General features: G+C 35.3%; 1 protein-coding gene across 1 annotated transcript in view; it reads left to right on the top strand.

The window, feature by feature from the left end:
- BANK1 (B cell scaffold protein with ankyrin repeats 1) overlaps positions 1-22,646 on the top strand; it is a 299,134-nt gene that overhangs the window by 221,112 nt on the left and 55,376 nt on the right. Inside the window, exon 8 of the mRNA XM_081304567.1 lies at positions 22,029-22,107. Coding sequence (XP_081160693.1) covers positions 22,029-22,107 — 79 coding nt within the window. The remainder of the gene's footprint in view (positions 1-22,028; positions 22,108-22,646) is intronic.

Genomic DNA, 22,646 nt, shown 5'->3' with positions numbered 1-22,646 from the left:
TCCCTGAACTCACTACTAACTGGTAGTGAAATGACCTCTTTAGTGAGAACTACACAAAGTTATAACTATACAAAGTTCTAAGAAGAACTGCAGAGTCAAGTGATCAAAGAGCATCAGTGTGGCATGAGGTGAAGAACCGGGACCATTAGCGTAATTAAGCAATGGCATATATGAATGTCATCTACATTTATTTAGATCGTTTATAATATCATTCAGTCAAGATTGAAAAATTTTACTATAGAGCTCTTGGACTTCTTTTGTTTGGTCTTTAAAGAGTCAATGTTTTTTATACTATTTAGGTAGTATATTGACTTTTTTTTCATTCTCTAATGTTTTGCTGATATCATATAAATGTGCAATTGATTATTATGTCAATTTTATATCCAATAATATTTCTAAACATTTTTATTAATCCTGAGTATTTATTTCTTTTCCTTGCCCTTTTTGCTGAGATCACTAGAATAATCTTGAGCTGAAGCAGCTGTAGTAAGACTTGTTTTGTGCCATTGTGTTTCAACAAGAAGTATAATGTTTGCTATAGGAGTTTTGTTAGTGCTGATATATTTATAAGTTTGTGACCATTTCTTTCTATTCCTACTTTGCTAAGGAAAAGTCTATTTTTCAGATGAGATTCATGTATGCTATAGAAACAAAGCTGTTCATATTTTGATAAGTATATTTATCTGATGGCAGAAAATTCCTTCCACAAAAAGGAGAGGCTCTTGATGTCTTACTAAAACATGTATCTCCTGATGTTTGTACAATTTTGTTTTAAATCACAGTCTTCCAAGAATTTATCTGAATCATTCACTCTATGTTCTAACTAAAGAGAAACTCAAAATAGATTAACTTCTGCCATTGACAAACAGAAAATAACTAGTTCTAATAATAGCCCTACTCCATTTTCCAACTGAAAAGAACCACCTCATGAAAAAATCTTGTAACTCTCTGATTTCTACGTAGAATATTCACAGCAGTGGCCTGACCATGGATTTCCCTAAACTAATAAAGTCAATGCAAAAGACTGTGAATACATTGTATTAAAGATTCAGAAGGGACAACAATCTTACTAATTTGAGTGAGTTCTTCCCCTCTCCTCTGAGCATAGTTGTCAATAAAACATTGAAGAATTAGTAGACAATTTTCGACGTTTCTGGATGTGTGTCTACTCCTCAGAAACATCTCTGCTCTACTAGAATTTAGATTGTTCATTTATTCTTCACTCAGTGATTTAGGAAATATTTTCCAAGAGCCTACTATGTCTTGGGGACTGAACTGGGGTACAAATAGTGAGCATGGCTTCATCTGAATGTAGTGAAGAGCAAATATCTCAGTCTTGGGAAAAGTGAGTTATAAGTGTCTTGGGACACCAGACAAATAAGCAGGAGACAGCCAGACAAAGAGCAGGAACACCATTTGGAAAAAGGAAAAAGCATTTGCAAAGACCTGAAATGAAACAGGAATCACATTTTCAAGGAAATTACTCTTATAATCTGAGGAGTAAGCAAGTAGAAATAGAGATGAGCCTAGAGAGGTAAAAATAATGAAAGCTTTATAAATTAGGTGACCAACGAATGCACTAACCACTCCAAGCATGGTGGCACACAACTGTAATCCCAGCTACTTAGGAGGCTGAGGCAGGAGGATGGCAAGTTCAAGGCCAATCTGGGCAACTTAGTGGGCAAAATAAAAGTAAAATGGGCTGGAGATGTAGCTCAGTGGTAGAGCACTCACAGGTTCAATCCTCAGCCACAAAAAGAAAAAAGCAACTCTCCAAAACCGTATACTTTGGAAAGTGAAAGATGATACTAATAATATAAATAAATTGGAATTTCAACAAATAGATAGGGACTTTCCTAGGCAAGTCAAGACTTACAACCACCCTACTGATAAACTATGTGAATATTCTCCTTTGATCTAATCAAAGATATTGAGGACCCACTAAGGGATCTTCTAATCTGAAGATCTAAGGATCCGAAGTATGAAGGTGACAGATATATTCATTTTATAAAGATTGCTCCTGCTGTAGTATGGGGGGTGTTACTTGTGATTTAGGGGAAAATGTATGCAAAAAGTAAAAGAATAAATATAAGGAAACTAACACATGGGTTGTGATAATTTAGGTAAACAACAAGGCTGCCTCTGGACTAGAAGTATTGTAAATGGCAATGGCAAAAAGTTGACGAAATCTAAGATTTTTAGTAAGTAAGCAGCAGAATTTGCTGAATGAGTTTTTGAAGGATTTAGTAGTGAAAATTACAAACACTATGTACAATGTCTATGTTTCTATCTTGTGCAAATTGGTTGAACCATAGAATGGCTCAGACAATGGATCAGCCCCTGAGGGAGTTGCTTATAAGTGATGAGCATGGGGGTTTAAGTTCAGTTTTTGAAGGCCAGGATAGTTGGGATATTCTTTCCAAGTGTAAGATAGAACTCTAAATGGTCCAATCTAGGATGGCTGCAGTAGTTGCTAGAATAGAAAAGTCCACCAGTTGTGGACCACAAAGCCCCTGAAGAAAACCAAAATTATGGCATGTAGTAGGAACGAAGGAGTGTGGTCATATGCTATTTATTGAATGTCAAAGGAACAAACTAAAGTCTATGTGAATGAGGACAGCATATCCATTTCCCAGGCACAAAAAAAAGGGAGAGTTCACAAGATCTCAGCAAAATCTTGGATGCTGTGTAGTAAAGTTCCTTAAGTTGATGGTAATTTGTTTATTTATTGAGTTTGTAGGGTTTTTTTTTTGGGGGGGGGGTGTTTGGTTGGTTTTTGTTTGGTTTTGGTCACTTTTTTCTCTCAAATCACCTGGTAATACAGAGTCACAGGATGAGAGGACAGGCTTCACAAAACTGCAGCAATGAGAAAGCATTAAAGATCAGAGTAAGGGTGGCAGCCGTCCACTGATGACCATTGTGAGGTTCCAGTGAGGCTGGACTATGAGGAGTAACAACCATTAACAGAAGATCCATAGCCAGAGGGGCTCAGAAACCAGTAAGGAGGAACCAGGAGGGACAAAAATACGGCAGCATTCATCATGAAATTAGATAGACAAGGGGAGAATGCCAGAGGCTGAGTCCAGTCCAAAGCCCTGGCAAAGATATTCAGAAATTCAACAATGTCAACTGTATAATCTATGTGGGGTGATAAAGCCAAGACAGGAGACTGCTTCATTTATTTATGTTTGTCCTGCAGTCTCTGAAGCCCTGCTGTGCAGAACAGGAGCACTGTCTCTGGGCTGCCAATCTCCCAGCTCCTCCATTTTTGTTGCCTTCTCACTGTGATGGGGTAGAAGGGGCACTGCCAGCAGCTTCCAGCTCTTCCAAAGCTCTCCCTCCCTTCACTTCCTAGAGCCCTTCTGCTCCTTCTTCCTGTGCAGACCTGTCCCGCTGCTTCTCATGTGGGTATTTTCTGCACTTTACATTCATCACACATTTGATACGTTACAAAGTAGTTAAGAGACCTGCTTCAGCCAGCGGAAGGACTTAGTTTTTAAATTCCACTTGAAAGCTTGAGGCTTGATCTTGGGCAAGTTACTTAATCTCTTTGGAAGTCGATTTCTTCCCCTGTGGGGGTGGGGGAAGAGATGACAATACTACCAAACAAATTGAGTAGTTTTGAAGAAAAAAGTGATGATGTGAGAAAAATACACAGTACAATGCCCACCACATGGAATGCACTAAAAAAAATTCAGTAATTGTTAATATTATTAATGTTGCTAAATCTTACTCATGTTACCACAACCCTATGTTATAGACAGTATTATTAAAGCATGCACACATACACCACACATACACCCTGACCCACATGCAAAAGACTCTTAATAAAATGATCTGTTCAAAGTTAGTTGTCTCTAACCTGCAGAGCTTTGATCCACAATAGGTCTTATGTTCAGGACCTCGCTGGACAAAACTGGACATAGAACTCAAACAATTCAGGGAAAACCTTCTCTCAGAATGCAGCCTAACAGAGCCATGCAAGGATAGGATGCTACTAAAACAGGGTTCATGCTGGAGTTTTCTTAGGGGGGAAACTCAGCGATTCCATTCTTAACACACCCAAACAAGATGGTTTCAAGTTTTTTCATGTTATGGTTTGGAGGTGAGGTATCCCCCAAAAGTTCATGTGTGAGACAATGCAAGAAGGTTTAGAGAAGAAATTACTGGATTATGAGAACCTTAACCAAATGCATTAATCAATGCATTAATTCTTGATGGGATTAACTGAGTGGTAACTGAAGGCAGGTAGGGTGTGACTGGAGGAGGTGGGCATAGGGGGTGTGCCTTTGCTGTATATACTTTGTATCTGGTGAATGGAGTCTCTCTCTGCTTTCTTATCATCATGGAACCACTTTCTTCCACCACACTCTCCTGCCATGATGTTCAGCCTCACCTTGAGCCCTAAGGAATGGAGCCAGCTGTCTAAGGTTTAAGACCTCTGAAACCGTGAGCCCCCAAATAAACTTTTTCTCCTCTACAATTATTATGGCTAGGTCTTTTAGTCACAGAGAGAAAAAGCTGACTAAAATATTTCATTTGCCATCTCCCCCTGAAAACTGGAAGGAACATGCTCCATACAGCTCTGAGCGAATCCGTTCTGCATATGTATATGCACTGTGCTCATTCCATGTCTTTGTGGAAAACACCATTATAAACTCCAGTGGATTAAAAACATGACAGTGATTGATTTCTTTATAAATCTGCAGTTTGGGGCAGGGCTCAGTAGGGGAGGCTTGTTTATGCTCCAGATGACCTTACTTGGGGCAGCTTAGAGGAAGGTTGGAGGTTATGCTTTCAAAAATGGATTATTCACATGACTGGCAGTTGGAGGGCTGGGATGAGCTCAGCTGGGGCTGGGAGCCTGTGTTCCTCTCCATGGGAATGAGGCTCTCCATGTTTCCTGGAATACTTTACAGCAATGGCAGCAGGGTTCCCATGAGAGACAGGCAGATGTTGTATCCACTCTATGACCTAGCTGTAGAAGCCACACAGAGGCACTTCTGCTTTATTCTTTAGTCAAGGTAATCAGGTCAAGATCCACCCCTTTTCAGGGAGAGGGAACATGAACAATTTCTGTTGGTACTAAGTGGCAAGGTTCAGGAAGAACATGTGGAATCGGAAATGCAGAGGCTTAGAAAATGTGTGTGTGTGTGCATACACATATATATGAATATGTAAGCATTTACATACTTTATACCAGATATATATACTTTGTATTTATATATACATATTTTATATACAAATATGTATTTCATATTCATATTCACATGTGCACATACATATATATGTATAAAAACTATTTGACCTATATAATAAGTAACCCTATTCTGGCACTGCTTATCTCTATTTTTTAACAACAGTTATAGTCAGTGGCTTATTTTATATTTATTAGTTTATTATCTGTCTTTCACTGGAACAAAGCTCCACAGAGGCAGGAACTTCATGATATTTTGTTTTCTGCTATATCCTTATTACCCAGATCATTTCCTGACACATAGTAGGTGTTCAATTTATTTGTTATATGCCAGAATGCATGTTTGAATTGATACAACCTCCGATTTATGGGACCCTACATTCACCAGCATAGTTCTGCTCATTCTCAGGCTGACACTGAGACATCAAACATGATGATACTTGGTGGCACTGTCTGCCATGTATAACACACTTGACACATGACAGAGGGAGAATGTCATCATCACTGATGCTCCTAACACCTGCATTTCCAATCCGTGGAAAATGTGACTTCTATAACCACTTTTCGTCTGCATTTTATTTCTCTTTCATCAATGGCCGTAGCCAGAAGCTTCAGGAGAGGTAATATTCGGCTGGCAGCTGTGAAGTATTAAGAAAAAGGCAGCGCCAGATGTAAGGATTGTGTTTGCCTTCCTCAAGATGGAATTCGTGACGCCTCATAAAGTCATAGTTAATAAGTCTCCTGCTTTGCCCTGAGGTGTTGTCAGTAGCTTGTCATAGCATTTATTTCAGAAAGCGTGGAAGTTGCTTCTCACAAATATCATTTGGCACATTAAGGGTCAGGTAAAAGTGATGAAAAAAGAACTTGTTTGGCTTTAGAAAAATTAAAGCCCTCAAAACATAAAAAGCAATAAAAGAGTATTGTGTGCCTTCTATCCAATATGAGATATATTATAATGAACCTCTTGTGACAAGCACCTCCACAGCTTTAGTGTAAACACCTTATATTAAATGCTAAGTGGAATATCCAGTCGACTCCTTGACACTATCATGTAATCTCCGCAGATATTTGTTCTGATGAAACACTCCCTAACAGCTATAGTGGCAAGAAACAACTAGAATATTCATGAATTACACAATGTTTCTGTAGTACAGCATTTTTTAAATCCAAAATCTTGATCACAGATGCCAGAAGAAGAATATTAAATGCTATAATGTGATATTCAACACTATCTGTATATTCAAGTTGTCATCAAATGTATTTTTATGAAAGCCCAAAAAAGAAGTTCTCATAAGAGAACTTCAACATAGCAATAATTTATAAATTCTCTTAATTTTTCTTCTAATACTAATATTAGTCTGTAATTCCATATAACCACATCATATATGATCAAAACTATTTATAAAATAGATACACGGACAAAAGTGCTACTTGTTAATCATTAATAGGACATGATCTTTAAGACTATTTTTAAGAATCAGTAATGACTTTGATTCATTCCTTCCAAAAATTCTGGCAGATAAACAACAGAGATATGAACTTTGTCTTTGAAAATTTTATTATTTGTTCTCATTTCTACTGGATATGATGCCCACATCATATCCAGAATAGCTAAGAAGGAACAGGTTGGCATAACGTAGATTTTTCCATTTTCGGAAAACAAATATCTTTAGTTGAAACATCAGTAAAGGAGTTCATTACTGCCACTAGTATTATTATTATCATTAATATCATAAGCAACTAGATTATGTAGTTCTTGAAACAACCCAAAGAAGTAAATACTTGGTTTAAAGATGAAAATTAGTCTGAGAAAACCCAAATGACTTATTCCTACAGATAGTTAATAGCCACTTTGAATTTAAGTCACCTGATTCCAAATCTTGTAACCACTCTCACTGTGATTCTGCCTCCTGAGTGCAGGAGAATTCCCCACAGGGCCATTAATAACTGCCAGTGGCTGTGTCCCCCTTGAAAGACTCTATTTAATTGGTCTTTGGTGGAGCCTGGGAATAAGTAGTTTATAAGAACTCTGCACATGAATTTAATATTGTTAGATGAAAAACCACCACATTCTCTGGTACTGTTTCCCACCCTAAAGTCTTCATAGATCTCAACCTCCTAAAACACAGTAGTCTAGATTATTCTTTGGGGGATGGGGTAAGGTATGAGCAGGAAAAGGAAGGGACTGGAAACTTTAAGTGCTTTCTTACATGGGTTTAAAACACAAGACATGGACATTAGATGTGAAATGGATTCCTTAACCTATCCACAGATAACTAGGTGGTTCTGGGCAGGATGTCACAATTTTAAGTTCATTTGTTTTTCTGATCTTTGGGGAAGATTATTTTTCCATGATATATTATCTATTTCATTATCTGCCCTCTTCTTATAGTTTTATCTGGTCCACACTTTTTAGCTAGTAATCTCTCATCCACAAAATTATAACACAGGGGTCATCCAACTTATGCCACTTGTAGCTAACTAAGCTATAGTGTAGATTGCAATAACAATTCATTAACTTACTATATAAAAATCCATCTCTCTGCATTCTATGTGTATTTTTTAAACAGGAAAAAGGAAAAAAAGGAAACACTGAACTAATAGGAAGATCTGAAAAAGAATATTACCTTAAGGGTGAAAAAATATAATCCCTAATATAGAATGCCTACCATCTGGAACATAGTGTGTAGGTATTTGGCAAAGTAGAAATACATATCTGGACAGCTGTAATTTGACCAAATAAAAATAATCAGAAGAAGCAAACATGCATTCAAAAACTCTGATTTAGTGAATAGGCTAAATCAATAAATAGGCCATCAATAGGCTTTGTGTGAGAAGAGTTTAGAATGATTACAGAAGCTGTCATATAGTAGTGGGTATTGTGTTCCAGAGACAAATCAGTACAAAATGGGTAAGTGCTTTGACTATCTTTGAAATGTTGGCTAAAGATTCAGAAAATAAGAAAGAACACATGAAAATACAATTTTCTTTGGTAATGAGGGCCAGGAAAACAGGGTGTTCTGAAAGCATAATTCAAAATTAATATTACTTTTCTTGTCACAACGCTCAGACAAATGTGCCTATGAAGAATAGACTTTTACTTTTCTCTTTTTTATCCCATCTATCAAAAGATAGGTAAAGCCTACCTAATGAGAATCTTCCTGTGACTAAGGAAACACTTACTAGAAAATTCAACTTTTGGTAAACAAATAGAAAAACACTGAGTAATCTAATATTCATAATAATCTTAATGTATTTAAAAATCATAGTAGTCACCCTTCATTCTGAACTGTATCACATGAATCTAAATTTTGTTAAATTAATTCCATACGTTTCTCACTTTTTTCATTCTTTAGAATATCACGTTATTAGTCAAAGATAGAGGATATGAATTTCAGATTCATTTTACCAGCATCATAAATTTTTAAACTTTCATTTCCATTTATAGAGTAGAACTTTACACTGTAGTCAAACATGATTTCTTCATTGAGTATGAAGTTTCATTTCTCAATATCTATTATCTTTTACTATATAACTTTCTGAGTCATTTTCCACAGTAAAGAGGGTTTTGACAGGGAAAGAAAGCATCAGGTTGTCCTGTTAGCAGGGCTGGACTTGGAACCACCACATATGAACCCAATGCCTGGAGTTATCCTGGATCTGATTCTCTGTACACAATGTGACCTATTGATAAGCCAGCATCTCTTCCTCTTAATATCATCCTCTGTAGGACTCCCTCTGTCTGTCTTGCAGGATTGAAAAGAGGATCATGATAAATGTGAAATTGCTTTGAAAACCACTCATTGCTTTTTAAGGACAGAGACATGTAATCAAGAGCTTCTTGATTCATGGAATCTATATCTCTCATTGTTTGACAGCAAGATAGAGATTAGAGCTTCTAGCTACATATTATGTGTATCTCAGAAAGGATTTGTGGATCAAGTTTTGATTACAAGAAACTTCATCTAGTGACCATGAACAAATCATTAAAAAAGCTTCTATGTCAAAGAAAACATTCGGGATTTGGTTTTTGGGGATTGGCTAACTTCACTTAGCATAATCTTTTCTAACTCTATCCATTTACCAGAAAATGACATGATTTTATTCTCTTTAATTGCTGAGGAATATTCCATTGTGTATATATGCCACATTTTTAATCCATTCTTCTATTGAAGGGCATCTAGGCTGGTTCCACACTTTAGCTATTGTGAATTCTGCTGCTATAAACATTGATGTGGCTGTGTCCCTGTAGTATGCTGTTTTTAAGTCCTTTGGGTATAGACTGAGGAGAGGGATAGCTGGGTCAAATGGTGGTTCTATTTCCAATTTTCCAAGAAGTCTCTATACTACTTTCCATATTGGTTGCACCAATTTGCAGTCCCACCAGCAATGTATGAGTGTACCTTTTTCCCCATATCCTTGCAAACACTTATTGTTGTTAGTCTTCATAATAGCTGCCATTGTGACTAGATCGAGATGAAATCTTAGAGTGGTTTTGATTTTCATTTCTCTAATTGCTAGTGATGATGAACATTTTCTCATATACTTGTTGATTGATTGTATATCATCTTCTGAGAAGTGTCTGTACAGGTCCTTGGCCCATTTATTGATTTGGGAGGAATAGACGAACTCTAGATAGGGCAGAGGAGTTGAAGGGGAAGGGGAAAGGGCATGGGGTTATTAATGATGGTGGAATGTGAAGATCATTATTATTCAAAGTACAGGTATGAAGATACAAATTGGTGTGAATATACTTTGTATAAAACCAGAGATATGAAAAATTGTGCTCTATATGTGTAATAAGATTTGTAATACATTCCACTGTCCTATATAAATAACAAAAATAAAAATAAATTAAAAAGCTTCTATGCCTCTGTTACCCCATTTGTGATATGAGTATTGAAGCAGGTAATTGTGTATATTTCTTGAGGTAGATTTAGAAGGAATCGCCAGAGATACTTTAGCTCTAATGCTACCAAGGACATAAAACCCATTAAGTTATCAAAATATATTACTGTGAACCCCATATGTTCTTTCTTGCAACATTTTCATCATAAAACATTTTTTAAAAGACCAGGCCTAAAGCAACATTCTCTGATTATAACATATCTCCATTCACCCTGGTTTTTTTTATTTCACAGAACACAAGAAGCATAAGATACTTTCCTGTATTTGTATCTGAGCCAAATGTAAAAACATAGCTGCCTCTTGCTTCTCAAAAATATGGAGCTCTTATGCAAGCAGATACAGCAGAAAAACACATACAGGGAAGGCTGGAGTTCTCACTGCTAAAGCTCATCTGTTTTCTCTGGCCCCTGGCCCTAGCATTTCCATTAGCATGCCTTTACTGGCATCCATATTATATGATTTCATTATGTCTTTCTTGTGCTTTCAAATTCCATTATTGCTATTTTTGCCCATCTCTTCTTTGGGGATTGAGAGTGGGTCTTCTATTTCCATATAACTCAGACAATAACTGATACAGTATTTATCTGAAGTATGCTCTATAGAAAACATTGACAGCCTGAGTCCTGGCAGCCTCACCTGAATGCTGGAAAGGGATGAGGAGATGAGAAGAACTATACAACTCTGGTTTCCCTATGTACTGTGGACAGAAATCTGTCACCCCTACCCTCTAGCCAAGCTAGAGGATTCATTGTTTCCCAAAAAAGACCTGTAGTCTCGCACCTTCACACTTTATTTAATGTCTGTGATATCCTGCCCCTGCATCTATTCCTGCTTTTAAATGTTTTCCATCTTTTGTAGATGTCCCAAATGCTACCACCAAGGCTTTATTTCTGGCAAATTTTTTGTGAGCTGTCTCTCTAAGAATCGTTATGACTCAAATGTGTAGTACTGTATGTGACTTGGCACATTCCTCCTCTATATGGTTATTTACTTCTTTTTCTTATTGTTTGGGGCCTCCAATAATAAGGATTAGCTCTATCACCTTGGACAAGTTGTTTAGCCTCACTATGCCTGTTTCTTAAAATTTATTTGATGCATTACAATATTAAACATATCTAATAAAATTGTATTTAGAATTCATAAGTCAATATAGGCGTAGAACTTGGAGCATTTAACTAAGGTGTAAACTTTTAGAGAAATTCAAAAGATCTTCAAACACAGGGCATAGCATTTCATTTTTAATTTATTTGCTTAGCTTAATTGTTAACAAAAGCAAATTCAAGATAAGGCATGATCTTTATGTTATGGTTTTAATTCCATAACAATGTTAAATTGTTCAAATATCTAGACAAAATGTTGGTATGTAATGATGGGAAGTAGATGGCCCATTGTTTCAATGCTGTCGTAAATGTGCTATGCCATGGTTGGTTTCCATAGTTTTATACAAATAGTTTCCAGGCACTTTCAGACAAATAAATAACATTAAATCCTCGGCTTGTGTATTAATTTTGTTTTTAATTTAAAGAGACTGTTTTAAACTGGCTCTTTTGTGAAACCATCCTTCCATCAAATACATGGCCCTTCCTTCTGTAAATGAAGCTGTTTACATTTAAAACCAAGACAATCCTTCTCAAAATGTAGGCAGACCTAAGTTGAGGGTAAACCACGTTAGACAAGTTCATTGAACCTTCTATAAGGCGACACATCCGTGGGAGTTGCTTGCAAATAAAAATATATATTAGACACACTCCAATTTCCATTAGACTAATCCTGATCAAACTCTGACTATAAAGTTTAGGAATAATTTTCAGTGGATGAAAATCTGTCACTTGAAGTTTGAAATTGCTTATTTGCCATCTTAGAAGTAGATTTGGAATTCTCAGCAACAGAATGAACTATGAGGCTCATTTTACAATATCTTTAAAATATAAATAGTGATACCTTTAGTGTCCTTGGTACAGACCTCCAAAAATAAAATTTATTTTAATATTACAAGTTAAAAACCTTCAGATGTCTGGTCTAATAATAACTTTTTTCTTCCAAAGCCATCTTATTGATTTTACTGATCCTCTTTTATTTTCATTTTACATGCAAACGTGGGAGAGATGTATTTATTTAAGAATAATGTTCTCTCTTCTACCCAAAATTTTCCTTTGTATTTTACCTGTATTATAACATTTAATGTTTACTTCCATGTATTTTACCTGTGTTACACACTGCAAATTTACTCTTAGCTGATTTATTCTATTATCCCTTATTAGCTTTGGTACAAAAATACTGATCTTTTCCAGAAGTTTTGTTACTTAGACTTAGGTAAGGTCTGACAGTGAGTATACGGCCTGTGTGGTCATGCAAGTGCATTGGAATAGTAACTGACTCCTGTCATCTGATTTGAATGGAATCTGGCAACTGAGATGGGGTGAATATGATGTTTTTTTAATAAGAGAGATATTTATTGAGGTTATGAGGGTGTGCTCAGTTTTCTTTCTTTCTTTTTTTTTTAGTGAGATGCTTCTTTACTCTTCAATGATACTCATATTGTTACTAGTCAAATTCCAGAATTTAAATGTGAAAGTATAAAAGGAGATCAAATATTTATGGTACTATAATGTGTTGTATTGTGTTAGACAGTAACATCCAATCTAGCTTAAAAAGTACATTTGTAGGAGCAGGGATATAGTGGTATGCAGTATTTGTCTCTCTTGTGACTTTTTCCCATAGGAAAAGCCTCTTCTGAATTGTTACCTGTTTTCAATTTGAAGCCTTGAGGCTAGAATTGTTATTTATTCTCTACCAGGCCTTCATTGAATTTTTGATTCACTTTTTCTGCCTGTACATATTTCATGTTTTAAATGCTTTGATCAATAAGAATCGACTCTTCTAATCCTGTATTTGGAAGTTGGGGATTATCCCAACCACATAAATAATTATGGCCAATAGATCTGCAACAATATAAGCTTTAAGAATCTTTCTGTTTAATTAATCAAATAACACTTATTGGCTGATTGTTAGTGATAATATAAATTTAAAAGGTCTTTTGTTTCATTTTTCAAATAACACTTATCATCTAACAACTGAAGAGTATAATTTTTATACGAAATTGCTAGGTCTCTAAGTGGTATTTTATGTCTGCTTCTGGCTTGGATTTCAGCAATCACTTGCACCTCTGATTTTAGGTAAAAGAAATGTGTGAAATCTGTGAGGATGACAATGCTACCCTTATATTACTTGTCTACTTTTATTTTTCCAGTCTGGTTCTGATTAACCCTTACTCAAATTATCAGAGTCTCAGAAGAAAGAATAAGAACAGAATTGGCTGCCAGTAAGAGTCAACAAATGTAAACCTGGCTCTTTCTCTTCATCAGCTCCACTCTGCCAACTTGGAAACACGCAAATCCATCTCTTACTTAGTTTCTATTTCGTTTTCCTCCAAATTAAAGCATATTTTTAAAATCTGAGTGGATTGGAATATTAGGAACAGAATTACTATTTATTTTTTAACATAGTAGCATTTCACATTTTTCTACAGTCTTTTGTTAATTTATTATTTAGTTTTGAAATTAAAGCAAATGTCAAGATTTGGGAATATTTCATAGCAGACTTTATGCTACTCTGGTATGCACTCTTGTTCTTGTTGTGGGAATAGATAACTAGAGTTAGCTTCTAAGTGTAGCAATTATAGATGCATGTCTTAAGCCAAGTTCTTTAATCAATTCTTGACTGTTGACATGTTCACTTTGTTATCTCAGCCATGGCCAACTTCATTTTTCCTGCTCTCAGCGTTCCTGGCATGAAAGGCCCTTCTGCATACCACCTGTCTTCCCGCACATCATTTGATGCTGGAAGAAAGCAAACTAGTTCTAAAATTAACCTAAACAAGTCCCTGTAATATTAACATCTTAAAATCAAATGCAAGTCATTTGGAAATCAAATACCTTGTAGAATAATTTGATATTCCACCATGCTGTCGACATCCTGCTCTTAGGTTGCTTAGGGAAGGGTACCCCAGGAGAATTGCAGTGGACAGTCTGCATAACCATACCCAGGAGCCCTGCCTCACTTCTACTAGTTTAATGGATTCAGTATTAACCTATCATCATGTTGGTGACAACAATCATGTTTGAAAATGTTAGATAGCATACTAAGATTTCCCAGGTCTTGGTTGTTTTGAGTTTTTAGTAAAATTGTTTGTACCAGAAACTCATTCTTTTTCAGAATGTTTTATCTGAGTTCTGAATACCATTCTGAAATCAAGGGAGGTTAATTAAGAAGGATTCTCTACTTGCTAGCTTTGATCTTTGGCTTATGTGATTATATCCTCCTGACTATCTCTGACATTTTTCTACCTTTTTTATTCTCTTTTTTACTAAACCCCTTCTTTCTACTGTCTCCGCATTCATTTCATTTATAATAGCTACAACAATGTGACTTTTATTTCACATGTATTGTTCAGAAGTACATGATACCAAGTTGATCCATTTAATTTTATTAGAAGCTTGTTAACACTCTTTATTTTCACAAAGGAATATAATAATATTTGAATAAATATAATTAATATTTTGATATTCATTGCTTGTGTCTAAGCACTCTTGTTATCTTTACAACTTAATTTTTATTTTGTTATTGCTCAATATGTTTCTATTAGCCTACTATCATAGTTAAAAATCTTTTTGATCAAATTACTAGTTTATCGGGCCTTCATAAAGTGGCTTTCTATTTTTCTAAGTAAACTTCTTAAATTCATAAGTTATTTGGAAGCCTCACCATTTCATAGTCACATACCCATTCCAAATACATTTTCAAGTGTCCAAGATTCAATTCAAACAATAGCTAAGATATCAACTTTCTATCTTGACCCCAAACTCTCATCTTAAATTGCATAAAAAAATGTCTTAATTATTATCCTCATTAGAAAATGAGAAAAGTTCTTTGGAGGAGTGTCCTGAAAAGATGATTGTAAATATTAGGACCAGATACCAGAATATTGAGGTGAACAGAAACTTACATAGTTATATTTTATTTCTTTCCTCAAAGTTCTAAAAATTCTTGTCCATATCATTTTTAGCTCCCTTTTTCAATAAATATTTTAATTTGTTAGCTCTCATTACCCTTCACTTGGACTATTAAAACAGCCTCCTCTATCTTATTCACTGTTATTAGAATTATTTTTTTAATCCAGGCAGGAACACACTATTTATCACTTTGTAGGATATAATTACATACTCCAAAGCATTTAAAACTTTATAAAATAAAATCTATCACACCACCATATCTTTACATTCAAATGCATTCTTCCATGCAACCTAATCAAACCACCTAAAAGCACTCACCACCTGTTCCTACTGTTTCAATCCTGCTCACCCATTAGCCAATAATTTGCTTCCTCCCTCTCTTTGCAGATTAAAACTGCACTTATCCTTTTAGACTCAGCTTGAACACCACCTACTCTTTGAAATTTTCTGTTCCATCCACTCAGCGGAAATGATAGCACATTTCTCTTACAGCATTTTGCAAGTATACTTATATTTTAAAAGCATGTTTAATTTAGCCTATCTACACTACTTGTCTTCCCAACTAATTGTAAAATATTTGAGGTTGGAGATCATCACACTTCCATACTTATGTATTCTCCTTATCTCGTGCTGTTTTGTGGCTGCATTGCAGCTCTGGATGCCCACTCTGCCTGCGGTGTGGCAAGTTTTCTGAAACTGGTATCTTTAACTAGTTTTTTGAAAAATAAGTCATGAGCACAGCTGCCCTACGTTCCCTCCTCACATTATCATTCCTGAAAGGAAACTGTAGGATGCCTTCGATTCTTCATCCCCATTTAATGTTTTAAGTGTGAACTCACACAGTTCTATAGAAATTCTCCTCACCAGGTTCACCAGCAACTCTGATTGGAAACTCGGATGAACTATTTTTTGGGATTATTCTTTTTAACACTTGGTGAAGCAACTAACATTGTGAATGACTTGAAACACTCTCTCCTAATTCTCTCTCTCTCTCTCTCTCTCTCTCTCCAGGTTTTTCCCTTTGATCCTGTACTGTTTCTTCTATACCCTTTACTGAATCCTAAAATCTTGACTTCAGGAAAGTTTGAAGTAATGGCATCCAGGAGTCAGTCATTATCTATACCAATGTGAATCAATGGCAATCTAGTGGATAAGATCACCCAGGAAGAATACATTCTGGGAGGGGGGGAAAAGAGCAACAAGGATGGAAAAAAAAAAACAGGAAAAGCAAATTTATAAAGAGGATTTAGCTGTATAGATCTTAGATTGCATTTAAAAACAAATTTTGCTTGGAAAAACTTTCCAAATTATTGCTAAATATAGATAGATAGATAGATAGATAGATAGATAGATAGATATCTCAGCAGAATGCACTACAATTCTTATTATATAGAGAGAGCTCAATTTTTCATATCTCTGGTTGTATACATAGTATATTCACACCAATTCGTGTCCTCATACATGTACTTTGGATAATAATGATCATCACATTCAACCATCATTAATTCCCCCACGCCCCCTCCCTTCCCCTCCAACCCCTCTTCCCTTTCTAGAGTTCGTCTATTCCTCCCATGCTCCCTCTCTCTACCCCACTATGAATCAGCCTCCCAAAAAAACATTGGGCATTTGTTTTTTTGGGGGATTGGCTAACTTCACTTAGCATTATCTTCTCTAACTCCATCCATTTACCTGCAAATGCCATGATTTTATTCTCTTTTGTTACTGAGTAATATTCCATTGTGTATATATGCCACATTTTTTTTATCCATTCATCTATTGAAGGGCATTGGTTCCACAATTTAGCTACTGTGAATTGACCCAGCTCTCTCTCTCCTTGCTCTATACCCAAAGGACTTAAAAACAGCATACTTCAGGGACACGGCCATATTAATGTTTATAGCAGCACAATTCACAATAGCTAAATTATGGAACCAAATTATTGCATTTTTAAAATGCATGTTGTTTTAATATTATAGCAGTATATGAAAAACAGAAGAAACAGTTATCTATAGATTCCTTGGAAATCCATCATTTTTTAAAATTTGTTCTCGTTAGTTATACATGACCATAGAGTATATTTTGACATATTTATACAAACATGAAGTACATCTTCTTCTAATTAGGATCTGTCTTTCCTATTTTGTCCAACCCTCTTCCCTTCATTCCCCTTTGTCTAATACACTGAACTTCTATTCTTCCCCTCCCCACCCTTGTTGTGTGTTAGCATCCATGTAGCTGAGAGAACAATCGACCTTTGGTTTTTGGGGATTGACTTATTTATTTTAACATAATAGTCTCCAGATCCATTCATTTACTGGAAAAAGTCATAAAGTCATTCATTTTTATGGCTGAGTAATATTTCAATGTGTATATATAACAAATTTTCTTTATCCATTCACCATTGAGGGGCACTGAGGTTGATTCCATAGCTTAACTATTATGAATTGAGCTATTATAAACATTAATGTGGCTATCCCACTGTAATATACTGATTTTAAGTCCTTTGGGTGTATACTGAGGATGGTATAATTGGGTCAAATGATGGTTCCATTTCTAGTTTTCTGAGTACTCTCCATAATGCTTTCCAGAGTAATTGCACAAATTTCAGCCCTACCAGCAACGTGTGAGTGTACCTTTTTGTCCACATCCTCATTTTAAATGCAGTTAGCTACTTTTTCACATTAACAATTACAACCCTATCAAAGAAATAGATTTTAACATTTCCATTTTAGTGACAGAAATGGGTGAAGTCAAACCAAATGTGTAGCCCAGAAAACTTGCTGGTACCTCACAGATATAGTCAAAGCTATGGCAATTTTTTTTTTAAAAATGATAATTAAAAATTATTTTTAAAAATTACTTAAAATTGTGAGCCACAGCGGCATTGGCAGTACCAGTATAGGTGGCAGCCGCACTTGGAGAATTAATAATTTATATATATATAGTTTTAAAGGGAGGTACCCAAGCCCCTGAAGTTAACGACTGTAGTTGGGACTGCATCTTAGGCATAGAATAAGGCCAAGAGCTGTCCATGGGTCCACACTGCAGTGGGTATGCTGGAGGTGGCCTCACAGGGAGAGGGGAGTATTGAGTGAGTACATATCAGAGTCAGAGATTGCCACCCCAAGACCCACCCTCAAATCTGCTAAACTGGTTCAGTTCTATTTGCCAGAATGGGAGGGACCAGGGCTCAGTTTGCCTCTGTTTCTTTCTCCCTTTCTTCAAATGAGGGAATGAAGCCATCACCTGTCCTCTTAGCACTGCTCCTCCCACTTCACTAAATTGTCCTTGTTGGTCCCAATTAGGAAATTAAGTTTCCCACCCTTGCCACCTGGTGGTTCTCCCAGGCCACCATTCAGCCACCTTGTGAATGAAGTCTTTGTCTTCGGCAAAAGTTCTTGTCTGTCTGTGGCTGCTACAGAGGGCAAAATGGGCCTGGGTCTGTGACAGGAGATGGATTTGTTCATCACCCCAACTTGATCAGTGCACACTGTATACAGGTATTAAAATATCACATTGCACCCGAAAATTAAGTATAACTAAAAATTTTTTAAAAAGAGAAAATAAAGCTTCTCATTGTGCAGAATGGAACTTTGTTCACCTGGTCAAAGTATCACTTTAGTTTTCTATAATAATATTCTCTCTGGTAAACAGAACCTACACGCTCAGGTTATTCTAATGAAATTTTCACCCATACTAAGGAAAATGTCCACTTTTTACCCCTGAATTTAGGAGCTTGGAATCTATTTAATTATTCTTCATTCCTCTCCAAATCGTGGAAAGGGTTCCTATTTAGCTTTTTTCCAACTTTATATTTCCTGCAATATCAAATGAAAGATTCTTGGGAAGTTCTGCATCTGGTTTAGACCATATTCCTATATGGTTCAAGGAAAATCATTCAAAGACTTAATCCGAGCTAAAATTTTACACTCCTACTCTGCGCCCTTAAGATTTTATGTTTGCGACTCCATGTTTGCTATTATCAAGGCTTTACATCACATTGGTCATTATTCTTACTGATATTATTCAGTCATTATTCATTACAGTATTAGCTCAGATTCTCCAGCCTAGTGCATTCATTGGGAATAAAACTATCACAGGATCATTTTGTTCTTCTTTAAACACATATTTGTCTTTTTATACTCATACTCGTTCCACAGGCTATATGTGCCTTAAACGCTGAAAAAAAATCATTTATAATCAAAACCATGGAGAATTGGACAAGTTGGCCAATTACAGTATCTTCAGAGTCTCATAAACTACTTTGAAAATCAACTGCCTTGTGAAGATTGTTATTATTCATCCCCTAAAAATCAGAATATTGTGATCAATTTGTACAGGACCAGATGCCATAGCCATGTGGAGCTTTACATATATACCCCAGTCAGCAAGAAGTTCTCTTTCTAGTTTATCTTTGATAATAAATGAATATTTAAATTCATTAAATATGTGCTGGAGAGGCTGTGGGCTGAACTACTACATTAAATATGTTTAGCTAATAGATTTTGTCACTTGATCTTTCATCTAAAGAAGTGGGAATTAATGCAAGAGTCAAGGTAATTTTTAAACCAATTTCTCCAAAAAGAAAATGAATACAACTTTTACCATATTTGTTTGAACACTTTTTAATTCTCTATTACGCCTGTAAGAAGTGTGTTGTAGTAAAATATGTAAAATATTATGTTCTAATAATTTTATTATTTCTCTTTCCTCCCAATAAATATATGATATTTTTGACACTGGGAATTATAACTCCTATTTAATGTTTTCAACTTACTTACAAGAAGAGAGTATTTAGCATATAGTAGGCTGCCTTAAACGCTTGACAAATAAATTTAAAAAGTCAGACTTTAGCCCAAGATAAAAACACTTACTATGTGATAGGTGAGATCTGTGTTTTGTTTACGCTATTGTAATTTAAAAGTACCAATAGTCTGGGGGCATAGATGTTACTAACCACATTTTATAAGATAGAATATTGAAGTTTAGAGTTAAAGATATTGCCCAATATCACACTGTTAATAAATTATAAAGTTGTGATGTGATTTGTGATTTAGTTGACTTCATAGTCCATACTTTCTCCACTATGCCACACAATCAACTAGAAAGTGGTCAGATGTCAGATTGCTATGAGACATGTCTCTGAAGCCATCATTAGTTTTACTGAAATTGTTAATGCACCACTAGATCTAGGATGTTTTTTGTATATGATTAAAAGTATAAGGAACTTAAGAAAGAAATATTTAGTGTAAATATTTTTAAAACAAGGGGGAAAGGATGATTGACATACAAAATGATGCATCAGACTCAGTAAAAGAAATAAAAAATACCTAGGGAATTTTAAGAATGCACAAGAAATTAGGAACTGTGCTGTTTCTCTGAATTGCATTAGATTTTTAAAAACATAAACAAAACAAAATGAATAAATTCTATTGGGCTCACATGAGCCAAAGTGAATAATAAATTGATGAAGTCAGTATTCAGTTATTATACCTTTGCATACCAAGGCTATTATAAATTTATAAATGCATTTATTTGAATACTTTTTAATGTAAAGAAAATGGCCTAATCTTTTTCATCAATTGGATTCTGAATAAAAACATGATAATAATCACATAGAGTTCATGTAACAAAAGCGACCCATGTTAAATGCAGCCAAATTCCATCCCTTTCTTAGATCCTTTTGCACAAATAAAGTTTTCATTGGCATTACTTAGCCTTCTCTGTGAGCACCTCTATGATCCATAACTATAGACTATGACTCCTTAAGACATTGTAAAGAAAGACCAGCAATTCCAGAGCTAATAGGTTTCTGTTCTTTCTCAGTAATTCTGCCCTCTAAGTATAGTGGAACCACAGAGGGAGGCACTACTCATCATTAGAAAACAAGTTTAGCATACAGGAGGCCCTGAGTCAATCCTCAAAACCACTAAATAAGTAAATGGATAAAATATAGCAGAACTGATTTCAAAACACAAACAGAAATACGCTTGTCTGTTTTCTTTTTTTTTTTTTAAGGTAAAGAATAAAAGGTTTGAGGGGAGGGAGAAGGAAATGAAAGCAGGTAGTACTTGGGATTAAAATGGAGAAAACTATGCTGTATGCATTTATGAAGGTGTCAAAATGAACCCCATTATGTATAACAACAATGCACTAAAAATTTAAAAAATAAAGATGAATAAAAAAACACCTTTATAAAAAATATCATTCTTTTGCTGTATTGAAATGTTTAATGAAATTAAGATATCATTTTATGTTGAGCATGGTGGCACATACCTGTAATCCCATCGACTGGCAAGGCTGAGATAGGAGGATTGTAAAGTTGAGGTCAATCTAGGCAACTTAGTGAGACCCTGTCTAAAAATAAAAAATAAAAAGCGGCTGGGGATGTAATTCAGTGGTAAAGTCCCCCTGTGTTAAATGTTCAATCCACAGTACCACTGAAAGAAAAGAAAAGTAGGAAGGAAGAAAGGGGAAAGAACACCTTTTCAATTGGTAAATGATACAGAAATGTTAAAAGGAAGAAATTGGAAGAAATCTTTAAGAGAAATATTTGTGTTAAATTTCATTCAGAATGTTTTTATTGCACCTAACTGTCATGATTATTGCTTTCTTAAAGTCTTAAAATAGTTGCAATAAGTTTCACTTTTAACTGAACTTATTGTTTGGTATAAATGTTCTATTTTCTCACTTGACTTTTGGTGCCCTGTGTTATTGAGCACTTGTGTGCTCCATAATTGTAGACTCTATGACTTCTTCACAGAGTCTAAACAGAGACCAGACCAATATTTATAGTGTAATAGAGTTAAGTAATTTAATAAAAATCTAAAAACTATTTCTTGTCTCACCAGGTGCCAAATGAAGACTAAGATTAATGCACATTATTAAATTTACATTCTTTTTTTCTTCAGATCCAAGAAATGAGCAGAAATAATGATCAAGAAAATGACTATGAAGAAGATATATTCTCATTTTCTACATATTCTCCCTGTGAGTTTTCTTACATGTTATGTATATATGTAACTTTTATATTATAGTACATATGCTGGAAATATATGACTGAAGAGAATTCAGAAAGGTATTTAATTAACAGAATGACTTTTACTTTATAATATGGTAGAAATGCCACTACATTTGCTAGTGTAGATACATTTAAGAAGGTCAAGGTCTAATAATCACATATTAGGTTTCCTACCCAGGAGAAATACACAAGTTATACTGGTATACATTTTTTTTCTATTTGACAACTGTGTTTTTTCAAGTGTTTGTTGTTCCCCAAACATAATCACGTTTTATGCAGTTCTTATTTTTCTCAGCTATGAAATGAGAAGTTTGGACCGGGACACTCTCTAAGGTCCTCTTGAAGTAACAACATGAAGTTCTAGGTTTTAATGTCTGAAGACAGATTCAAAATGTTCCTGCATTTTAGGCCTGTGTCATTAACACACAATGACTTGTTCAACATCTTCATCAGCATTTCTTATCAGCATCTACATCCCAACTTCCGAAAACCCTGATTTCTACCACTT

This window comes from Spermophilus citellus, assembly GCF_964194105.1.
Source record: "Spermophilus citellus genome assembly, chromosome: 8".
Taxonomy (NCBI): Eukaryota; Metazoa; Chordata; class Mammalia; order Rodentia; family Sciuridae; genus Spermophilus; species Spermophilus citellus.
The sequence above is the reverse complement of the archived record's forward strand: the minus strand, read 5'-3'. Positions and strand labels throughout refer to the sequence as shown.